Source organism: Chiloscyllium plagiosum, unplaced genomic scaffold (assembly GCF_037043375.1).
Source record: "Chiloscyllium plagiosum isolate Xiang-an unplaced genomic scaffold, Cpla_swu_hap1 HiC_scaffold_7, whole genome shotgun sequence".
Lineage (NCBI taxonomy): Eukaryota > Metazoa > Chordata > Chondrichthyes > Orectolobiformes > Hemiscylliidae > Chiloscyllium > Chiloscyllium plagiosum.
The window spans coordinates 51,640,787-51,663,068 of record NW_028270145.1 but is presented as its reverse complement, the minus strand read 5'-3'; the positions used below and the strand labels follow the sequence as shown (position 1 = coordinate 51,663,068).

Genomic DNA, 22,282 nt, shown 5'->3' with positions numbered 1-22,282 from the left:
TCATTTTTCAGCATTCTGTAGAGTCTGGAAGAGTTCCAATGGACTGGAGGATAGTTAATTGAACCCCACTCTTTAAAAATGGAAGGAGAGAGAAAATGGGGAATTACATACAGGACATGGATAAGGCTCTTCTAGAATATTTTGTGTCCAGTTCTGGTTTCTCAGTTATAGGAAGGATGTTAGTTCACAAGAGAGAGTTCACAAGAAATTTACCATGATATTGCCAAGTATGGTATGTTCGAGTTATAAAGAAAGGCTGGATAAGCTGGAACTCTTTTCACTGAGGAGAAAATGAGGATTGCAGATGCTGGAGACCAGAGTTGAAAAATGTGGTGCTGGAAAAACACAGCAGGCAGGCAGCATTCGTGCATTTCTGAAGATGGGCTTATGCCGAAACGTCGATTCTCCTGCTCCTCGGATGCTGCCTGGCCTGCTGTGTTTTTCCAGCACCACATTTTCCAACTCTTTTCACTGACTATAGGAAGTTGACAGGTGACCTGATAGCAGTTTATAACATAAGTGAGGTATAGATAAAGTTAATGATAGTTCATTCTTGACTCCAGCCACTAAGTACCATAGATTTCTATGGTTGGTGTCTTATCATCATGTTTTTGAAGGGAGCATCCAAGCAGGAAAATCGACATTTCGGGCAAAAGCCCTTCATCAGGAATAGAGGCAGGGAGCCTGCAGAGTGGAGAGATAAATGAGAGGGGGGTGAGGGTAGGGAGAAAGTAGCATAGAGTACAATAGGTGAATGGGGGTGAATGATAGGTCAGAGAGGAGGGTGGGGGAAAGTAGGGTGGGTTTTTGGGGGGCGTGGACCTGACCAGGTCCCCTCCCGTCCTGGCACCTTCCCCTACCACCGCAGGAATTGCAAAACCTGCACCCACACCTTCTCCTTCACCTCCATCTAAGGCCCCAAAGAAGCCTTCCACATCGATCCAAGTTTTACCTGCATCCACCAATGTCATTTATTGTATCTGTTGCTCCCAATGCGGTCTCCTCTACATTGGGGAGACGGGATGCCTCCTCACAGAGCGCTTTAGGGAACATCTCCGGGACAGCTGCACCAATCAACCCCACCGCCCTGTGGCCCAACATTTCAACTCCCCCTCCCACTCTGCCGAAGACATGCAGGTCCTGGGCCTCCTCCACCGCTACTCCCTCACCACCTGACACCTGGAGGAAGAACGCCTCATCTTCCGCCTCGGAACACTTCAACCTCAGGGCATCAATGTGGACTTCACCAGTTTCCTCATTTCCCCTGCCCCCACCTTACCCCAGTTCCAACCTTCCAGCTCAGCACTGTCCACATGAACTGTCATACCTGCCCATCTTCCTTTCCACCTATCCACTCCACCCTCCTCTCTGACCTATCATCTTCACCCCCATCCCCATTCACCCATTGCACTCTTTGCTACCTTCCCCCACCCTCCTCTCTGACCTATCACCTCCATCCCCACCCCCATTCACCTATTGTACTTTATGCTACTTTCTTCCCCCACCCCCCTCTCATTTATCTCTCCACTCTAAAAGCTCCCTGCCTCTATTCCTGATGAAGGGCTTTTGCTCGAAATGTTGATTTTCCTGCTCCTTGGATGCTGCCTGAGCTGCAGCACCATTCTAATCCAGACTCAGGTTCCCAGCATCTGCAGTCCTCGTTTTTACCATGTTTTTGAAGGGAGTCCAGTCTTTTGCAGATATAGAGTTCTACATCATCAATCCTACTTTCTGCTTTGTCTGCTGAGGCCTCCAATGCAGCATCCAAATATATTGGAGCTCATTCTGTTTCCTTTATGCTGCTCTTCATGTTCTTTAGATCAGATTCACTTCCTACACAACTGAAAGCACCTGCCAAAAGTCACAATGCAGTTTCGTACAACAGATGTTAACAATCTTTAAGAAGTGCTAGCAAGTTGCAATTTTAAGACACTTGTTGATGCTTGGAGCCAATGAACAGCATGATTAGCACTATTAATCATTTTTGTGATGCCTGTTTTCAAAGGTCGTCCAATTTAGCCCCCACGGAAGTTTTAAAAGATTATTCAAATTTGCAACATTTGCAAACTTAACGTGAATGCCTTATTTCCTGTTGACACAAATTAGAATGCTTGAAGATACCATCATAAAATGGGGAAGGAGTACTTCTAACTTAAAAAAATATCCCCTCACCAATTATGGCCAAATTCTTTGCAGTCAGTGGCTAAGCAACAGTGCATGTTGCTGATCTCTGAGATGCCTATTCATAAGGATCTAGCAGACCCTGCAATGAGGATTTTGCTTTTTATGATATTAGTGTGAATGGTGCCAAATCAAAGGGATTTTCCAAGTTATCTCACTAAGTAGGGTAAGCAGCCAAATCATACTGATAGACAATATACAATGACATAAAATACATTGTTTCATTTTCATTCTGAATAAAATCCTACTGAAAACAAAATAAATGATTTGGAGTTCAAAGCGTTGAAGGAGAAGTATTAAAGAAACTTTCAAATAAAATATTTTAATAATGTGATTGATTAGTTTATACGATTACAAAGAATTTTGACATTATACATGTACAAAAATAGGCCTTAGGCTCATGTGCAAAATCATGGTTTGTGGTTTAATTAGACTTCTTTCGTGAAGTAAAAAATATAAAATGTCATCAGTTTCTGTGAAGACAGGCAAAGTTGGATGGTCCACTGTCTGCAGCTGCACTCAGATACAAAGTTACTTGCCATTAAATGTACCATTGAAACCTGACAAGTAAGACAAGTATCAGAGCCTTCCACTTGGACCCACTATTTCATATAAGTTACATTTTTACCATGGCAATAAATTGGGAACATTAAGTCCACACAAATGCCTTATGAAGCAGTCACTTTCTTTCAAGGAAAAAGTATATGTCACTCCTTTGCCTCATGTTTGTACTGTAAAGCATGAGAATCAAGTCCTGTGATTCTTTTGCTTACATTTTTCTGACTAACTTTGAGTTGCTTGATTTTTGGAAGGTTTCTCACTGCAAGGCCTCGTGAGTTCTCTTGCCATATCTCACCAAATTTGCTTAATTAATTGTTATGCCCCTATGGTGCCTTTCATGTCCAATTTCCACCCATTTTTAACATGTGCTGCTCCCAGAAAAACTTGCTGCTCGACAGATATCCCAGAATTCATTGGCATCCCTTCCACATGTGCCATCTTTAAAAGTGCATTGTGGACTAGGGTAAGCACTGTAAATCTGGAGCTAGTCTACATAGTTGCTGACATTTACCTTGACCATAACAGATGGGGAAATCAGTGCCATGCTTTACAGACAGATCACTGGAGGTCCTGCAGGATTGCATGATTCAGGCTTCCTTTTGCCCCAAGACCAGCATTGGAGGCCATGACACCAGACTATGCGGTCTGGTCTGAGCTTGCCATTGAGGTTTGTGCAGTCTCAACTGTCTGGAGGAACGTCCAGCACTGTAGGAGGAAGGTCAATGACCGCCTTCGCTCTGCAGTGTAAATGGCATTATCTTCTCTCCAATACCTCGCACTCACTATCCTTTCTACTGTACTCACCTTGGTCCAAGGTTCTCACTCTACAACTTTGATTATTGCTTATGTCATCTTCTCAACTGTCCTAATCCACTCCAACCATGTGGGCGGCATGGTGGCAGTGGGCGGCATGGTGGCACAGTGGTTAGCACTGCTGCCTCACAGCGCCTGAGACCCGGGTTCAATTCCCGACTCAGGCGACTGACTGTGTGGAGTTTGCACGTTCTCCCCGTGTCTGCGTGGGTTTCCTCCGGGTGCTCCGGTTTCCTCCCACAGTCCAAAGATGTGCAGGTCAGGTGAATCGGCCATCCTAAATTGCCCGTTGTGTTAGGTAAGGGGTAAATGTAGGGGTATGGGTGGGTTGCGCTTCGGCGGGTCGGTGTGGACTTGTTGGGGCGAAGGGCTTGTTTCCACACTGTAATCTAATCTAATCTAATCTAATCTAATCTAACCTGCAACATCACTAACACCGCACACACTTTGTACTGCCCACTCACTTGGTTGAAACACCTTTACAAGCTGTGTCACCTATTTTCATTCCCTATAATACCTATCCCTATCTTGTTTCACGAAGAATACTGTCTACAAGAGGGACAAAGCAGGTGATGTTCTGCTGTCATTTGACTTCTCACCCCTCATCAGGGAAAGATCATGATTCTGGCCACCTTGAGCTCAGCCCGGATTGATATGGGGTCTGTCCTTGACTTACTGCGACAGGAACCCCATAGTGAAGGCAATTGCCTTGATATGACTGAGGCTTGCTGACAACTATGTCAAGCTTCACGGCTTTTAGTCTGCACTAAATGGAATGGCAAGACAGCAATAATATGACCTTGCTTTCCCTGGCTGAGGGGACAAAGTACAAAAAGGAAAGGCAAAGCCATGCAAGACAGGGATGTTGTGAGCATTCAAAGTGGAACAAAGTGAGTGAACTCAATGACAGCAGGTGAGCAGCCTAAAGTTGCAGTCTGCTCCAGTCCTTGAGCTTGGTGAAAATTCTTGAGTGCACAATGTCCTTGCATTACAATGATAGTTGCAGCACTAAAGTGCAGAAGTATCCTATAAATGGACTGGAGATGTGCCACATGGGTTCTTAGAGTCTGGCACATGTGAGATGCTAATGTCTGCAGCGGTGCCCAAGAAGTGGCACTGAGATGTTGGTGCCAGTGTCCAAAATGGAGGTTGGCCAGAGCGGAATCAACAAAGTGCCTGCTCTGATGTCCTTGTTGAGTTTTCCTGATGTTCAGGTCATTTCGTGATTTTGGTAAGATTGAAGGCTGAATATTAATGAGGTGAGTTGTGCCATGAACAAAACATTTAACAATCATTCATCGCTGTTTGGCATTTCACTGATGATTCATGAGAATCTTGTCACGCTGTTTGAAAAAGGCATAAAAAACGCCTAGATTTGCTCCCAACATCAAGATTGGCTTTGCCATACTTATCACCCAATTCTGTCACACATCTCGCCATAACCCATGTCACTCAGTCCCCTATAAGATTCCGACTGTAGTCTTTTATATGTTCGTTACTTATGAACATGTATTCACTGAGCATATTCTACTGTATTTCATAAGGGTATAGTGTTACTTCATTTTTATACAATGTACATACTGGTTTCATAAATACGTAGATTTTAAGTATGCAGTAGTTTTATAATTTCTGTATTAATCTAAATGTTTTATGCCATCGTAATATGCCACATACTCTTTTGCAATATATTAATTTTTAATTTTAATATTAATTTTCCATATAAAAATTCGACACGAACGACGTAGTCACTTCAGACAAACACTGACAAGCACTGGTTTTATTAAGAATTCTACACGATATACAATATTGATACCTATACATCAGTTAAACATTGAGAATGACGGGTCTCAAAGTAATGAACGGCACCTTACACACTGCTTTCATATTTGAGATATAAGTCAACAAGGAAATTTTCCCATGATAGCTACTGCATTAGAGCTGACTCCTGCTCTAAACAAAATCAGTGACGAATCATGTACTGTGTGAATCAGTGTCTGAGAAATGCCATTGATCACGAGTATGAACTGAGTACCACAAAGGATTAGAAAAACAGCTGTTAGCAATATGTGTGCTCTGTACAAAGTTGAATATTTAAGAGACAGGATACTGCATACCAGAGATTGCCAAAATTAAAGTGGTAGGGAAAGGAGACCATGTGTCCACTTGAGTCAATCAGAGACAATACCCAACTTGAACCAATTACAGCGCTGCCTAGCTTTCAATTAGTATTACTTTTCTTGCTAGCAATACCAGATTATATCTCATCACCTTCATGGTTATAGTCTTAAAAGGACAAATGGATATTAAATGGTTAAATATTTATAAAGTTAGAGTTCTAAGACCCTGAATTCTTACATGTTGTGAATCAGTAACAGCTTTCCCCCTACTTCACTTCTCCAGTCAGATCTGTGATTCGTGGAAAATCTTGTCTGGAGCAAATTTGATTGTTTGTATAGAACCAACATAACTATACGGTAGTTTGACAGTGATCTTTAGATATATGAATAGATGACGTGAAATATATTTACCTCATTTGTAAAGCTTTATAGATGCTACACTGGTATTGAGCCAATAGGTAGCAAATGTGTGAAATAGCAGATAGACTGGAATCAAACTCTTAATATATTTACAAGTTTCTCTGATTGGAAAGTGTAACAAATTGGTGATTTGGTGAAATTGTAAATTACATTAGAGCGCCACCTAAAGGTCAATTTCAGACCAGGCAATTACAGCTTATAAATACAAATCGACAAACACATTGTCCCAGTTATTCTAAAGATCAAACAGTCATTGCTGCAGCACAGGCAGAGTTCAGTGACGGGACCAGGTGAAATACTCAACAGCAGACACTATGGGAATTATCATGGAACAGAATTTTCTGAAAGGCAGTTTCCCTACATTTCAAACTCTCTAAGAGAATCCAATGACACTGTATAATTTGTGGACCTATTCAGGCTTAATAGTTACTCAGGATCAAAAACCTACTACAACTCCTGGGTAACTATTAAAATGAAACCCTGACTTATCAATAAACACCCAAAAAACTGCACTCCTCTGAAACGTGACACCCTGGACCCCTGACAATCACTCACCTGGCCTGATCATTCCCCACAACCTGATCTGATTCAAGTCTCTCCCTCACCTGATCTTGTAGACATGGCCCCCTTCTAAACCCCTCCACCATCAGACTGACAGCATCCTGACTTGAAGCAATGCTTCACTCTGACAACCTGAAGTACCCTGGAAGCAAATACCCACCTTATAAACCACATTTGATCTGATGAAACCCTGTTGGCCCAATACTCACCACAGCCCCCCTCCCCCACAATGCTTGCCTGATTCCTTTGGACCCGACTGGCCTGACCTCTCCCTTAGTTCACCCAAACCCTTTCACCCATTGGATACAAGATCTCTGACTCTGCTGCTGCCAGAATGGACACTCCTCTGTACTAAACACTCATTTGTTTACCTGCACCCCACTCAAATGGCACCATGACCCCTCACCGACCTGGCCCACTAATCCCCTCATCCACTTATGCTTAAATACTACCTTTCACAGGAGCTGCCAAAGTATCTGACTGCTTTCCTGGACATTTAAATCACAAACATGACACACTTACTGTTGCAAGAGGGATCTTTGCTTCCATACTGATTCTCTTCACTACTGGTTTTGTGTATTCCTCGTAAGAGGAAGCTCCATTCCAGGAATATCCATTGCAGGAGATATCCAAAGTTAAATGGGTGATTTTTAACAAAGTTAGGGTTGGAAACAGAGTTTCCAACACTGAACAGAATATCTAAACTGTTACTGACAAATGGTGGGACTTAGCAAGTTTAACAATATTTAAATTCATTTTAAATATATTATAAATAAGTCAATAATATGAATATTTGATAAAAAATAAAATCAATATACTCACGTGCAGCTTCAATAAATTTTGGGTAGGCATCATATGTAATAAGTGGAATGGGCAAATCTCTGAAGTACAGTTTAAGTGCACCTGTGATTATATTTATATCTTCATAAATATTTACCGAAATATCTGCTTTCTCACCATCTAGAACACAAACATTTACAAATAATCAATGCAAAACATTTTCAGCACAATATAATGATGACATTCTTGCATTATATTCAATAAGTTTAATATAAAATAGTAAACCTATTTTAATTTTTCCATTTCTTTAATGTCTTCACATAAATCCTCCTACAAGGAAAGCATGGCAGACTACACTGGAGATATAATGATGATCATCAAGAATGTTAGACAGCATCCTGAAAAGTAAGTCATTTGCTTCAATCACATATACTATACATGAATTGTATCAAAGTTAGAACATAAGAAACAGGAGCAGGAATAAGTTATTTATGCTTTAAGCCTGCTAATTACTGATCTTCTGCATCAACTACACCTTCCCGTTCCATTTCCATCCTCTAATTTCCTTTGTACCCAAAATCCATTAATCTATATGGTGAATTTACTCAAGTACCGAACATGTATAGCTTGTTGCAATGTAGAATTCGGAGTTGTCCTTCTCCTTTGAATAGATGCTCCTCATTTCCTGAACGGCTGACTTCTTATTCTGAAACTGTGACCTCTAGTTCCAGACTTCCCAATCAGCAAGCATTCTCTGAGCATCTACTCACTCGACTGAGTCCACTTAGAATTTTATGATTCAGTTAGGTCACTCATTCTTCTAAAGTTTGGGGAATATAGGCCTACTCTATTTAATCTTTCAGCTATTACAAGGGGGCATAGCTTTAAATTAAGGGGGGGGGGGGTAGGTATAGGACAGATGTTAGGGGTAGGTTCTTTACTCAGCGAGTCGTGAGTTCATGGAATGCCCTGCCAGTAGCAGTGGTGGACTCTCCCTCATTATGGGCATTTAAGCGGGCATTGGATAGGCATATGGAGGATAGTGGGCTAGTGTAGGTTAGGTGGGCTTGGATCGGCGCAACATCGAGGGCCGAAGGGCCTGTACTGCCCTGTATTCTTCTATGTTCTATGTTCTATGCTGACTAATCATGCAGGAATCAGCCTTGTGAATCTTTGCTGCACCCTCCCTAGAGCAATCATATCCTTCCTTTGGTAAAGAAACCAAAATTCTACATTGTAGTTGAGGTATGATCTCATTAAGGCCTATAATAAAGTAAGGCAGCTTGTTTCTTCCACTTCAATTCCTTTGTAATAAAACTTAACATACGATTATCTTCCAAACAGCCTGCTGATACTGAATTAGAAGAGTTTTTTTAATACAACAATCAACAGAGCTTTTAATTATAGATTTTTACGAATTAAAATTTCACCATGTCATGTTGGAATTGAAATTCCCCAGAATATTGGCCATTCAGGATTGCTAGTCCTGTGACATTACCACTGTGCCACTACCTTAGCCAATAACTTCTAATATTGATGGTGCAGTTACAGAGGAACTAGTGGAAGCTGGCTCAGGACCATGCAACGCAGTGGCCAGAAAATCAACAGGGAGAGGCTGCAGAAAGTTTGGTTTTCATGGGATGTCAGTTTCACTGGCTGAACCAGCACTTATTGTCCATCTTTAATTGCCTCCTTCTTAGTGAACCAGCTGTGTTTGTATAACAATTAACAGTTGTCCCTGTGCCTTGCTCAGATGGGAATGCTCCTTCCAGAATGTCATCCTGCAAAACAAGACTTTTCACCTTTCCTGGTTGGTCTGAAGGAGAATTTACATGAAGAGCTTATGCCCGAAACTTTGATTGCCCTACTCCTCGGATGCTGCCTGACCTGCTGTGCTTTTCCAGTACCACACTCTCTACTCTGATCTCCAGCATCTGCTGTCCTCACTTTCTCCCAGCATGGTGTCACTGACACATTAGGCCGCTCGTATGCACCGAGACGCAATGATGGTATCAGCAGTAAGTTTTCTACAGAAATCAAAAAGTGCAAATGTCTCCAGACCAATAGCCAGACTGACGCTTCCAATTTGCAGGAAATGAATACCTATCTAGATACCCTGTAAATGTGGTGCCTAGACTTTCAACCTTGAGAGATTGGAGTGGTGACTTCCTGTTGGTCTGTGCTAAATGATTTGCAGTGCTGTTCATCCAGACACAGCTAATAGGCTGGCCACTTCATGATCATGTGTGACCAGCTGTCCCAACCCCAGTGTAAAGTGTTGCTCACTTCCAGTTCTGACACCAACAATTCCACCATTAATGGAAGACTCCTATATTACAGTGTTTTTATCCATTCACTCAAGCCATCTATATCCCTTTGCAGTTTTGTTGCACCCTATTCACAGCTTATATTTCCAGCTAATTTTGTATCATCAGCAAATTTATATTACACTTAGTTCTCTCATTGAAGTAATTGATGCAGATAAAAAGCTGAGGCCCAAGCACTGATCCTTGTGGTACCCATTGGTTGCAGTCTGCCAGCTTAAAAATTGTTTATGTATATCTATTCTGTTTTTTGTCTATTGAGAATCCTCAATTTTGGCTGAAGGGATGCACTATACATGCTTATAACAAAATGGCCCATGTCTGCTCACACAAAATGGCTGACAGACAAAAAGGCAACCTGCCTTAGCTCTAAGATACGAGATGGCTGACAGGAGATAAATAAGACTAACAATCTGTTCCAGCCTTTAATGAAAGAAAATGACACCTTTGAACAAAGTTACACCATTCCTACGAGTACATCATTTCAGACAGTATTGATATGGGCATGTCTGTAAAATAGACAAGTGACTAATCTTAGCCTTCATTAAAGGTAAAAAAAAAATTGCCCCAGTGAATGGATGAACACCAGGCACTGAATAAGCCCAGTCACCTCTTTAAGTCATTATCAGAACAACAGTTAAAAGTTATTTTGTAGTTATTTCTTTAAAATGAATTAGTCTGCAATAGGTTCTTGTTAAAAATTCCCTAAGGGATTATGAGGATAGATTTTAGCATAAAAAAATAACCAATGCTTAATAAAAGTATTAAAGAAAAAACATTTAGACCTAGATGTGAAAGTTAATTAGCTTCAGGAAATATCATCATGTGCCCTGAACAAAATAGATTGCTTAGAGCCCATTAATCACAAAATACTAAGAGTAGGAAAAGCTGTATTTAACCTTACACTTTATAACTAACTTCCTAACAAAAATCAATATTACAAATCTTATAGCAACTAGTTAAAACTAACTTTCGTATTTTTGCACACATAACTGAATTTATTAATAACTGAATTAAAGACAGCACAAATAATAGAATTCAAACTGTTTCTATAGATAAAGCCAGCCTGAGAAGGAGTGTAGCAATTAACTTTGGAATGTGAATGAACAGGATGCATAGAAAGATCCCAAAGACTAGATCTTATATAGTGCCTGGTAAACACAATGGAACCATGAGAACCTGAGGCTATTCTAAGGATGCTGATCATTGATTAGGTGTTTTACCGGAGGTAGGGACTGTAACCAAGTTGTGTGTGATCATTTAATACAGAAATGTATAAAAGTACTTGCTTTTTGCTGGGCAAGTTACAGTGTGTCATTGATCTATCTTCTGATCTGAACTAAAGATTAAATGAATAAATGAATTTGTATGTCGAGGCCAGGCTTGGGGGAAGATCCTTTGGCTCTCTCCCTGCATTAACCAGTTTCTACATGAATAAAGTTCCACTCGCCTGAGTTCTGCTTGTCTCCTGTGTTTTCACTCCGCTTTTCTCTTACACTGGCCAATATATTGCCTCCAATACTACGAGCTTGAATCTTGGGTAAGAATCTCTTTATAAATTTGAAATTTATAACTACCTGCCTTCACTGGTTCTCCATATCCACTATATCATCCACCCCCTTGCAGCCATGTATATATGTAACTGTAGAGGCCAATCCTTGAGTGGCAATCTGTTCGAGAGCTGACACAGATGCCTAGCACTGGGCTGAGATTGACAGATTTCTTTTCTTCCAACAGTTCTTAGTTTCCAATGCCATTTGCTCACTTTCTTTTGTCTGCTGTTTTTTCCATGCCCTGACAGATTATTTGCTGCGAGGCAGAAAGACCAGCAGCAAGGATTTCTAATGCATTGACTCCAATATTGGTCGACATGAGGTTTTGCTTACAGATATCCCAGTCCACAGATGTCGACAACTTATTGGTCTTGTGTCATTAGCAAACTTGCCATGGAGCATGTTGCTTTGGAGATGTGGCTGTCATCCACTCTGTTCACATGACCCAGCCAACGGAGTTACCACTGATTGAAAAGAGCAAACATGCACACTTATGTACTTCTATATTCAGTACTCTGTCTTGCCGTAATATGCTTTTTAAAAAAAATCATTCATGGGACGAGGGTGTCACGGGCTAGGCTAGCATTTCTTACTCAACCCAGAGGCTAGTTAAGAATCAGCCAAATTGCTGTGGGTATGTAGTCATGTAGGAGAGACAATGGAGATCAGGTAAGGATGGCAATTTTCTTCCCTAAAGAGCATTAATGGACCAGATGGGTTTTCCTGACAATCAAAAATGGTTTTATGGTCATCATTAGACTCTTGATTCCAGATTTTTATTCAATTTAAATTCCACCATCTACCATGGTGGGATTTGAACACCAATCCCTAAAACATTACCTGAGTCTCTGGAGTAACAGCCCAGTGATAATACCACTAGGCCATTGCCTCCTGTGCTTAATATTCACCTCAGGTCGTGGAGGTGTTACCTGTACAGCCGCTCCTCTTGATTTGCCTAAATTGTCTATGTTTTGTTGGCGAGAGTCGAAGCCTGGTACACACAGAGCTTTGTATTTTCAGTTAGCTTTTTGTTGAACTTCTCAACTTTAACATGACAGCTGTACCGTGGCTATCCTGGTACTGGTTTTGGCATCAAGTGACAGGTAACTTGTAATTACTGGCCCAAGGACTGTGAAGCTGTCCAGAGTGAGGTTTTTGATGCTGATGGAAACCGGAGTCTTCACATTCTGGCCCTTAAATACTTTGGACTTTGGTAACTGATTTGTCTGTCCAAACCCCCTACAGAACCAGGAGAACCCATCTACAATCTATTGCAAATGAACCTTAGCACGAAATGCCAGTGCAGTGTCATCAGCAAACAGCAATTCACAGACTAGGTCATAATGCAATTGGACCTAGGCATGCAGTCTTGCCAAGGTTAACATTTTAATCTCAGCTCAGGCACACAGGTAGACGGCAACATTTGTGTTGCTGAAAATGTATACTAGCAGCATAGATAAAAGAAAATGTTACCATAAGGAGTTAGTGCCAGATCATACTTCCGTTTCATCCCACAACTGATCCTGATAACTGATTTTGCTCTAAAATAATTGACAAAACATGTTCTGATTGAAATAGAAATGATATCTAGAAATCCAGACAGGCAGTTACTTCTGCAGCAGTTTAAGGAGCCTGTCTCTGCTAAGACGATCAAAGGCCTTGGTGAGGACTTTGAAGACAATGCATAGTTCATGATATATTTCCGAAGTGATAAAACCATACTAACTGTTGATTTTCAGCCCTGAAGCTACAGTGATTCAGGATAAATCCTTGCTGCCAGGACTGGCAATCTGGCCAGAGCATTATGAGCAAATATCTTCACTATTTAACAAGATGATGTCTTAATAACTGTTGCGGTTAGTGTGAACTTGTTTGTCTAGAGGCATAAATGTTCATGGAGATGCTTCAGCAGTGCCAGTTTTCTTGTTTTGACTATTTCAGATGGAATGCCACAGTTTCTCGGGGATTTACTGTTGGAAAGGTGGTCAATGGCTTTGTTCAGCTCCAAAGTGTTGGGCTTGCTGTTTAACTCCTTCATGACAGGCAAATCTGGAATGAGGCTGAAAGCTTCTTCAGTGACAACATTCTCCATTAGGCAGAATTCAGTGTAATGCACCACTCACCTTTCCATCTGCTTGCTAGGTTCTGTGCTGATCATTTTTGTTGGTCTTCAAGAGGGCTGATTTGCTTGCTGCCAGGCTTACTGTTTTCTTGATTTCTTTATACACCCCCCAGCATTCCCTGATTCAGCAGCTGGTTGTATGTTGTTGCAGTTTCAACCAGTGCTAAGCAGTCTGCTGAAACATGACTGTGGCAGCTCTGAGAGCATTGACAATAGACAATAGGTGCAGGAGTAGGCCATTCTGCCCTTCGAGCCTGCACCGCTATTCAATATGATCATGGCTGATCATCCTTAATCAGTATCCTGTTCCTGCCTTATCTCCATAACCCTTGATTCCACAATCCTTGAGAGCTCTATCCAACTCTTTCTTAAATGAATCCAGAGACTAGGCCTCCACTGCCCTCTGGGGCAGAGCATTCCACACAGCCACCACTCTCTGGGTGAAGAAGTTTCTCCTGAGCTCTGTCCTAAATGGTCTACCCCGTAGTTTTAAGCTGTGTCCTCTGGTTCGGCACTCACCGATCAGCGGAAACATGTTTCCTGCCTCCAGAGTGTCCAATCCTTTAATAATCTTATATGTCTCAATCATATCCCCTCTCAGTCTTCTAAACTCAAGGGTATACAAGCCCAGTCGCTCCAGTCTTTCAGTGTAAGGTAATCCTGCCATTTCAGGAATTGACCTCGTGAACCTACGCTGCACTCCCTCAATAGCCAGAATGTCTTTCCTCAAATTTGGAGACTAGAACTGCACACAGTACTCCAGGTGTGATCTCACCAGGGCACTGTACAGCTGCAGAAGAACCTCTTTGTTTCTATACTCAATCCCTCTTGTTATGAAGGCCAGCATGCTATTAGCCTTCTTCACTACCTGCTGTACCTGCATGCTTACCTTCATTGTCTTGTGTACAAGAACACCCAGATCTCTCTGTACTGCCCCTTTACCTAAATTGATTCCATTTAGGTATTAATCCGCCTTCCTGTTCTTGCCACCAAAGTGGATAACCATATATTTATCCACATTAAACTGCATCTGCCATGCATCTGACCACTCACCTAACTTGTCCAGGTCACCCTGTAATCTCCTAACATCCTCACCACATTTCACCCTGCCACCCAGCTTAGTATCATCAGCAAATTTGATAATGTTATTACTAATACCATCTTCTATATCATTAACATATATTGTAAAAAGTTGGAGTCCCAGTATTGATCCCTGCGGTACCCCACTGGTCACTGCCTGCCTTTCCGAAATGGAGCCGTTTATCACTACTCTTTGTTTCCTATCAGCCAACCAACTTTCAATCCAAGTTAGTATTTTGCACCCAATACCATGCACCCTAATTTTGCTCACTAATCTCCTGTGGGACTTTATCAAAAGCTTTCTGAAAGTCCAGGTACACCACATCTACTGGATCTCCCTCATCCATCTTCAGAGTTACATCCTCAAAAAATTCAGGAAGATTAGTCAAGCATGATTTCCCCTTCATAAATCCATGCTGACTCTGATCTATCCTGTTACTATCCAGATGTGTTGTAATTACATCCTTTATAATAGACTCCAGCATCTTTCCCACCACTGAGGTCAGACTAACTGGTCTATAATTTCCTGCTTTCTTAAAAAGTGATATAAAATTAGCAATTCTCCAATCCGCAGGAACTGATCCCGAATCTATCGAACTCTGGAAAATAATCACCAACGCAGCCACGATTTCTCGAGCCACCTCCTTCAGTACCCTGGGATGTAGACCATCAGGCCCCGGGGATTTATCAATCTTCAGACCTAACAGTCTCTCCAACACCAATTCCTGGCAAATATAAATTCCCTGCAGTTTAGGTCGTTCAGCCACTGTTACCTCAGGGAGATTGGTTAGCACTGCTGCCTCACAGCGCCTGAGACCCGGGTTCAATTCCCGCGTCAGGCGACTGACTGTGTGGAGTTTGCACATTCTCCCAGTGTCTGCGTGGGTTTCCTCCGGGTGCTCCGGTTTCCTCCCACAGTCCAAAGATGTGCAGGTTAGGTGAATTGGCCACGCTAAATTGTCCGTAGTGTTAGATAAGGGGTAAATGTAGGGGTATGGGTGGGTTGCGCTTCGGCGGGTCGGTGTGGACTTGTTGGGCCGAAGGGCCTGTTTCCACACTGTAAAGTAATCTAATCAAAAAAAAAATTCAATTCTTCTGCCATTTCTTTGTTCCCTGTAATATATTCCCTGTTTCTGTCTTCAAGGGCCCAATTTTAGTCTTAACCATTGTTTTGCCTTTCACATACCTAAAAAAACTTTTACTATCCTCCTTTATATTATTGGCCAGTTTACCTTCGTACCTCATTTTTTCTCTGCGTATTTCCTTCTTAGTAATCCTCTGTTGTTCTTTAAAAGCTTCCCAATCCTCCGTTTTCCCACTTATCTTTGCTATGTTATACTTTTTCTCTTGTAACTTTATATGTTTCTTAACTTCCCTCATCAGCCACGGCCACCCATGCCTCCTCCTAGGATCTTTCTTCCTTTTTGGAATGAACTGATCCTGTCTCATCTGCAATATACACAGAAGTGTATGCAGTCCATGAGGGCTCTTCTCTTGGCCACAGTAACTGACTTCATTTCAGTACAATAAGGCTCAAACTGACTACCCTTACGCAGTCAGTGTAGATTTATAGCTGGTGCTATGCAGATGATCCCACCTTGACACTGCATTCTGGCTTTGGATGTTGTCCAAAAGAGTCCGATCAAGGAAGTTGAGGAACTTGTTGAGTTTTTTCTGGTCAGCGGTACAGCAAATTTGAGGAGAACCCTTCTTTTTTAGATTGGTACTGTTTCTTTGGTTGAAGCCGGACCTTGCTACACAACAGGGAGTGGTCAGTGTCACCGACAACACTATATAATTATGACTGGTGGTGACACTGTTGAATCTGGTACATGTGATAATATGTTCTAACTGGGAGAAAGAAAGTGAGGACTACAGATACTGGGGATCAAGAGTCAAAACGTGTGGTGCTGGAAAAGCATAGCAGGTCAGGCAGCATCTGAGGAGCAGGGGAATTGATGCTTTGGCATAAGCCCTTCATCAGGAATATGGGAGTGTTGCTGAGAGATTAATAGGAGGGTGGGGGTGGGGCTTATGCCCGAAACATTGACTCTCCTGCTCCTCAGATGCTGCCTGACTGGCTGTGCTTTTCCAGCATCACACTTTCGACACTGTCTTCTAACTGGTACCAGTAGTGTGATCTTGGATGTCTCCAGGACACTGTGAGGCATCGCTCAGTGTAGAAGTAGCTATTTATCACATACTCCATAGGAATCAACATAACACCAGCAAGGACCGTTCATTTTTGTCATCCTGTCAATCCCCTGAAACCCTGTACAGTTTGGTCAAGCTACATAATCTGTACCAACTCTTGCACTGAAGTTGTCTCGAAGGTACAGTTCCACAGTGCTAGGAATTTTGTTAATAGCTTGGTCAGATGCCCTGCATAACTGATCCTGGACATTAGGGGTAGAGGAGAAAGTGAGGTCTGCAGATGCTGGAGATCAGAGCTGAAAATGTGTTGCTGGAGATTCCTGAGGAAGGGCTTATGCCTGAAACGTCGATTCTCCTGTTCCTTGGATGCTGCCTGACCTGCTGCGCTTTTCCAGCAACACATGTTCAGCTTTAGGGGTAGAAGTGAGCTTTGTAATTAGTTTATCAATCACAGTCATCCTGTGTACATTGTGAAATGGCAGAAGGTTATTGGTACATTCACGATGTATGGTCTTAACATTTCAGTTTGCAATGTGAAAGACAAATATCCTCTTTGCTGAGTTTTCTTGGACAGATCAGCACCCACCTGTTGAGGGTTGACCCTATAAGGTCCAAGTACCCAATTAAAGCAAGCAGACATCTAACTGATTGAGGACTATTTAGCTTCAGCCAGGCAGTAGCTAACCAACAATATGTAATGACCTCTCCCAGAAATTAGTTTAATTATACTTTATGCTAATTGAACAAAAGCTTTTATTGAGAGCCTCCCAGCTCCCTTCCACATTCTGCTGCAAGAATTGACAGAAAGCCACATTGCAGTTGATCAATTACTGAGGGGGTTGAATCCTTTATTCGTCTTCTCCCCTGCAACACCTACAAGGCAGCGGGACTATTTGACCAGAGCTGGATGTCAGATTTGTGGGCACCAGGGCTTAACCGTATGCCAGTGGGCCAGTAAGGCATGCCATCCAACTACCAGATTCTCTCTGAGATTCCTGAAGAAGGGCTTATGCCCGAAACGTCGATTCTCCTGTTCCCTGGATGCTGCCTGACCTGCTGCGCTGTTCCAGCAACACATTTTCAGCTCTCTCTGAGATTAGCCAGAATCTGTGAGGTACTTAGTTTAGTTTGTTGTCATGGAAGATGCTACGTACAACTTGCTGATTAGGAAGCTACGTCATGTGGGATATGTTGACACACTTGGCACTCTTTTTTCGGTTATACTGCTAGCCAGTATAACCGAAGTAAGAGCTTAAAGCATGAGGTAACAAGCACACTAACTATTAGACACCACCACTAAACGAACATATTTGAAGCACCATACCAGAGACATGCAATTTATGTACGGATATAATGCAAACCTGGATTAAACTAGTTCTCTTATCAATTTATATACGAGTTAGTTTAGATTAGATTACTTTACAGTGTAGAAATAGCATGGCCAATTCACCTGACCTGCACATCTTTGGAACTGTGGGAGGAAACTGGAGCACCCGGAGGAAACCCACGCAGACACGGGGAGAATGTGCAAACTCCACACAGTCAGTCGCCTGAGGCGGGAATTGAACCCGGGTCTCTGGCGCTGTGAGGCAGCAGTGCTAACCACTGTGCCACCGTGCCGCCCACTATAGATATAGTTTATCTATAATGTGACAATTTGGCAAGAGATGGGATTACTGATGCTCTAGCTGAATTAATTTGAGTAGGAGAAGCTTCTCGCTAACCACTGAGGAACTTGTGAATGTTCTTTCTATGAGAAATAGACTTAAAAATCCAAATCTATAGGAAAATGCATTGTACATATGGATGGACTGACCCTTAACGATAGCAGCCTCAACTGGAATTATCAGGAGACTGGTGGGACTGCCGACATGACTGACAATCTTTTAGTGTGAATGTGGAGTAGCTGCAGATGTTTTTCACCGCTAACAATAACATTGAAGACCTTGACAATCCACCATTCATCCAGTAGTGAGGAAAAGGAAAAGTACCATATTTTTGACTGAAGCAGGCACAGAAAATCATAAAATCTAGGAGCTAATCAAGCCCACTCCACCATTCAATAAGATCATGGCTGTCCTTCTACTTCAAAAAAAATTTAAGACAGAAAATCCAAACCTTTTGATATTTCTAGAATATTGTAGAATTATTTGTAGAAATCTATCAGTCTTGAACATACTCAGCCAATGAGCATTCACATCCTTCTGGCACAGAATTCCAAAGATTAATCAAACTTAATCAAATTAAAATGTATAGGATTCACGATGACTTGGCCGGGGTGAGGGTGGAGGGTGGAGTGGATAGGTGGAAAAGAAGATAGGCAGGTAGGACAAGTCAGGACAAGTCATGGGGACAGTGCTGAGCTGGAAGTTTGGGACTGGGGTGAGGTGGGTGAAGGGGAAATGAGGAAACTGTTGAAGTCCACATTGATGCCCTGGGGTTGAAGTGTTCCGAGGCGGAAGATGAGGCGTTCTTACTCCAGGCGTCTGGTGGTGAGGGAGCGGCGGTGAAAGAGGCCCAGGACATCCATGTCCTCGGCAGAGTGGGAAGGAGAGTTGAAATGTTGTGCCACAGGGCAGTGGGGTTGATTAGTGCGGGTGTCCTGGAGATGTTGCCTAAAGCGCTCTGCTAGGAGGCGCCCAGTCTCCCCAATGTAGAGGAGACCTCATCGGGAGCAACGGATACAATAAATGATATTAGTGGATGTGCAGGTAAAACTTTGATGGATGTGGAAGGCTCCTTTAGGGCCTTGGATAGAGATGAGGGAGGAGGTGTGGGCGCAGGTTTTGCAGTTCCTGCGGTGGCAGGGGAAGGGGCCAGGATGGGAGGGTGGGTTGTAGGGGGGTGTGGACCTGACCAGGTAGTCACGGAGGGAACGGTCTTTGCAGAAGGCGGAAAGGGGTGGGGAGGGAAATATATCCCTGGTGGTGGGGTCTTTTTGGAGGTGGCGGAAATGTCGGCGGATGATTTGGTTTATGCGAAGATTGGTGGGGTGGAAGGTGAGCACCAGGGGCGTTCTGTCCTTGTTACATTTGGAGGGGTAAGGTCTGACGGCGGAGGTGCGGGATGTAGACGAGATGCGTTGGAGGGCATCTTTAACCACGTGGGAAGGGAAATTGCGGTCTCTAAAGAAGGAGGCCATCTGGTGTGTTCTGTGGTGGAACTGGTCCTCCTGGGAGCAGATACAGCGGAGGCGGAGGAATTGGGAATACGGGATGGCATTTTTGCAAGAGGTAGGGTGGGAAGAGGTGTAATCCAGGTAACTGTGGGAGTCGGTGGGTTTGTAAAAAATGTCAGTGTCAAGTCGGTCGTCATTAATGGAGATGGAGAGGTCCAGGAAGGGGAGGGAGGTGTCAGAGACATTCCAGGTAAATTTAAGGTCAGGGTGGAATGTGTTGGTGAAGTTGATGAGTTGCTTAACCTCCTCGCGGGAGCACAAGGTGGCTCCAATGCAGTCATCAATGTAGCGGAGGAAGAGGTGGGGAGTGGTGCCGGTGTAATTACGGAAGATCGACTGTTCTACGTAGCCAACAAAGAGACAGGCAAAGCTGGGGCCCATACGTGTGCCCATGGCTACCCCTTTGGTCTGGAGGAAGTGGGAGGATTCGAAGGAGAAATTGTTAAGGGTGAGGACCAGTTCGGACAAATGAATGAGAGTGTCGGTGGAAGGGTACTGTTGGGGACGTCGGGAGAGGAAAAAATGGAGGGCTTTGAGGCCCTAGTCATAGCGGATGGAGGTGTAGAGGGATTGGATATCCATGGTGAAGATGAGGCGTTGGGGGTTGGGGAAACGGAAGTCTTGGAGGAGGTGGAGGGCGTGGGTGGTGTCTCGAACGTATGTGGGGAGTTCCTGGACTAGGGGGGATAGGACGGTGTCAAGGTAGGTAGAGATGAGTTCAGTGGGGCAGGAGCATGCTGAGACAATGGGTCGGCCAGGGTGGTCAGGCTTGTGGATCTTGGAAAGGAGGTAGAACCGGGCAGTGCGGGGTTCCTGGACTATGAGATTGGAAGCTGTGGGTGGGAGATCTCCTGAGGTTATGAGGTTCTGTATGGTCTGGGAGATGATGGTTTGGTGATGGGGGGTGGGATCATGGTCAAGGGGGCGGTAGGAAGAGGTGTCCTCGAGTTGGCGTTTGGCTTCAGCGGTGTAGAGGTCAGTGTGCCAGACTACCACTGCGCCCCCTTTATCTGCTGGCTTGATGGTGAGGTTGGGATTGGAGCAGAGGGATTGGAGGGCTGCGCGTTGTGAGGGTGAGAGGTTGGAGTGGGGGAGGGGGGTAGACAGGTTGAGGCGGTTAATGTCCCGGCGACAGTTGGAAATGAAGAGGTCGAAGGCAGGTAATAGGCCAGCGTGGAGTGTCCAGGTGGATGCAGTGTGTTGGAGGTGGGCGAAAGGGTCCTTGGAAGGTGGGCGGGAGTTCTGCTTGTGAAAGTAAGCTCGGAGGTGGAGGCGGCGAAAGAAGTGTTCGACATCACGGCGTGTATTAAATTCATTGATGCGTGGACGGAGGGGGATGAAGGTGAGGCCTTTGCTGAGAACTGATTGTTCGTCCTCAGTGAGGGGAAGGTCTGGAGGAATGGTGAAAACTCGGCAGGGCTGGGAGCTGGGATCTGGTGTGGGTGTGGAGCTGGGAGTGGGGGCGGAGCCTGTAACTGGAGTGGGTGTGATGGTGGTGGGAATGGGGGTGCAGTCATGAGCAGGGATACTTTCCCCTCAGGGTTCTGGGGGGCAGGGATGCTGACAGTGGGATCTGTGGAGGGCGTGTCAGCAGAATGCAAGTGAGTGGCGTTGGTGGGGGCGGAAGTGGTGGCAAACACAGCAGTAGGGGTGGCGGAAGTCACTGAGCGTGTGACATCAGCGATGATGTGAGGGGCGGAAGTGATGTCACGTGTGATGCATGAGGAATTGTGAGGGGCACAAGTGGCTGTGGGAATGGCCATGGTGGGGGTGGAAGTGACATCATCAATCAGCGTGGGGGTGGCTGCTGCACCAGCTGCATGGCTAATGGCATCTGAGCAGTTGCAGAGGCCGGGGGAATCTTCTGGAGTGTTTTAAGAGCGCTGGTTATGGAGGTGGGTAGATAAAAGTTTGTTTTACTCACAGTTTTTGATGTTTGAGATGGAGTTCAAATTCTGTTTGTTGAGAGTATGAATTCTCCTGAGGATGTAGTACAGAGTGGGTCCTTTGCAATTCTGAGAGGGTGTGAACCTCAGCTGAGGCAGGGCTGACTGTAGAGAGGTTAGGTACCGGCGCATTGCTGTGAGCATGGAGCGGAGGATCTTGAAGGAGAACTGTTGCTGGTGTTTTTGAATCTGTAGTCTGTACTGTTTGTCATGTTCGGGTCCGAACTCTGCTGGTTTAAAGGTGGTCCGGAGTCCGTGTGGGATGAGTTGGTTACGGAGGCATGCACTGAGGAAGCAAATGTGGCTGTGGTAGCGAGTTTGTTTCAGGACATGGTTGAAGAGTTTCAGGGCAGAGGAAATGACCTGGGAGTTGCAGTGGGAGAGGGACTCCCTGAGATTCTTATGGAGAGAGGAGGAAAACTTCTTCAAGGCAGGCATCCTTGCAAGAGGTTTCGCAGTAGGGTTAAAATCAACTAGGTAAAAACAATGACT

At 43.9% G+C, this 22,282-nt stretch overlaps 1 protein-coding gene across 3 annotated transcripts in view; it reads right to left on the bottom strand.

Moving 5' to 3' along the window:
* LOC122551543 (N-chimaerin) overlaps positions 1-22,282 on the bottom strand; it is a 233,394-nt gene that overhangs the window by 15,333 nt on the left and 195,779 nt on the right. For all 3 annotated transcript variants that reach the window (XM_043693573.2, XM_043693576.2, XM_087989005.1), the window contains one exon: positions 7,476-7,613. In XM_043693573.2, coding sequence (XP_043549508.1) covers positions 7,476-7,613 — 138 coding nt within the window. The remainder of the gene's footprint in view (positions 1-7,475; positions 7,614-22,282) is intronic.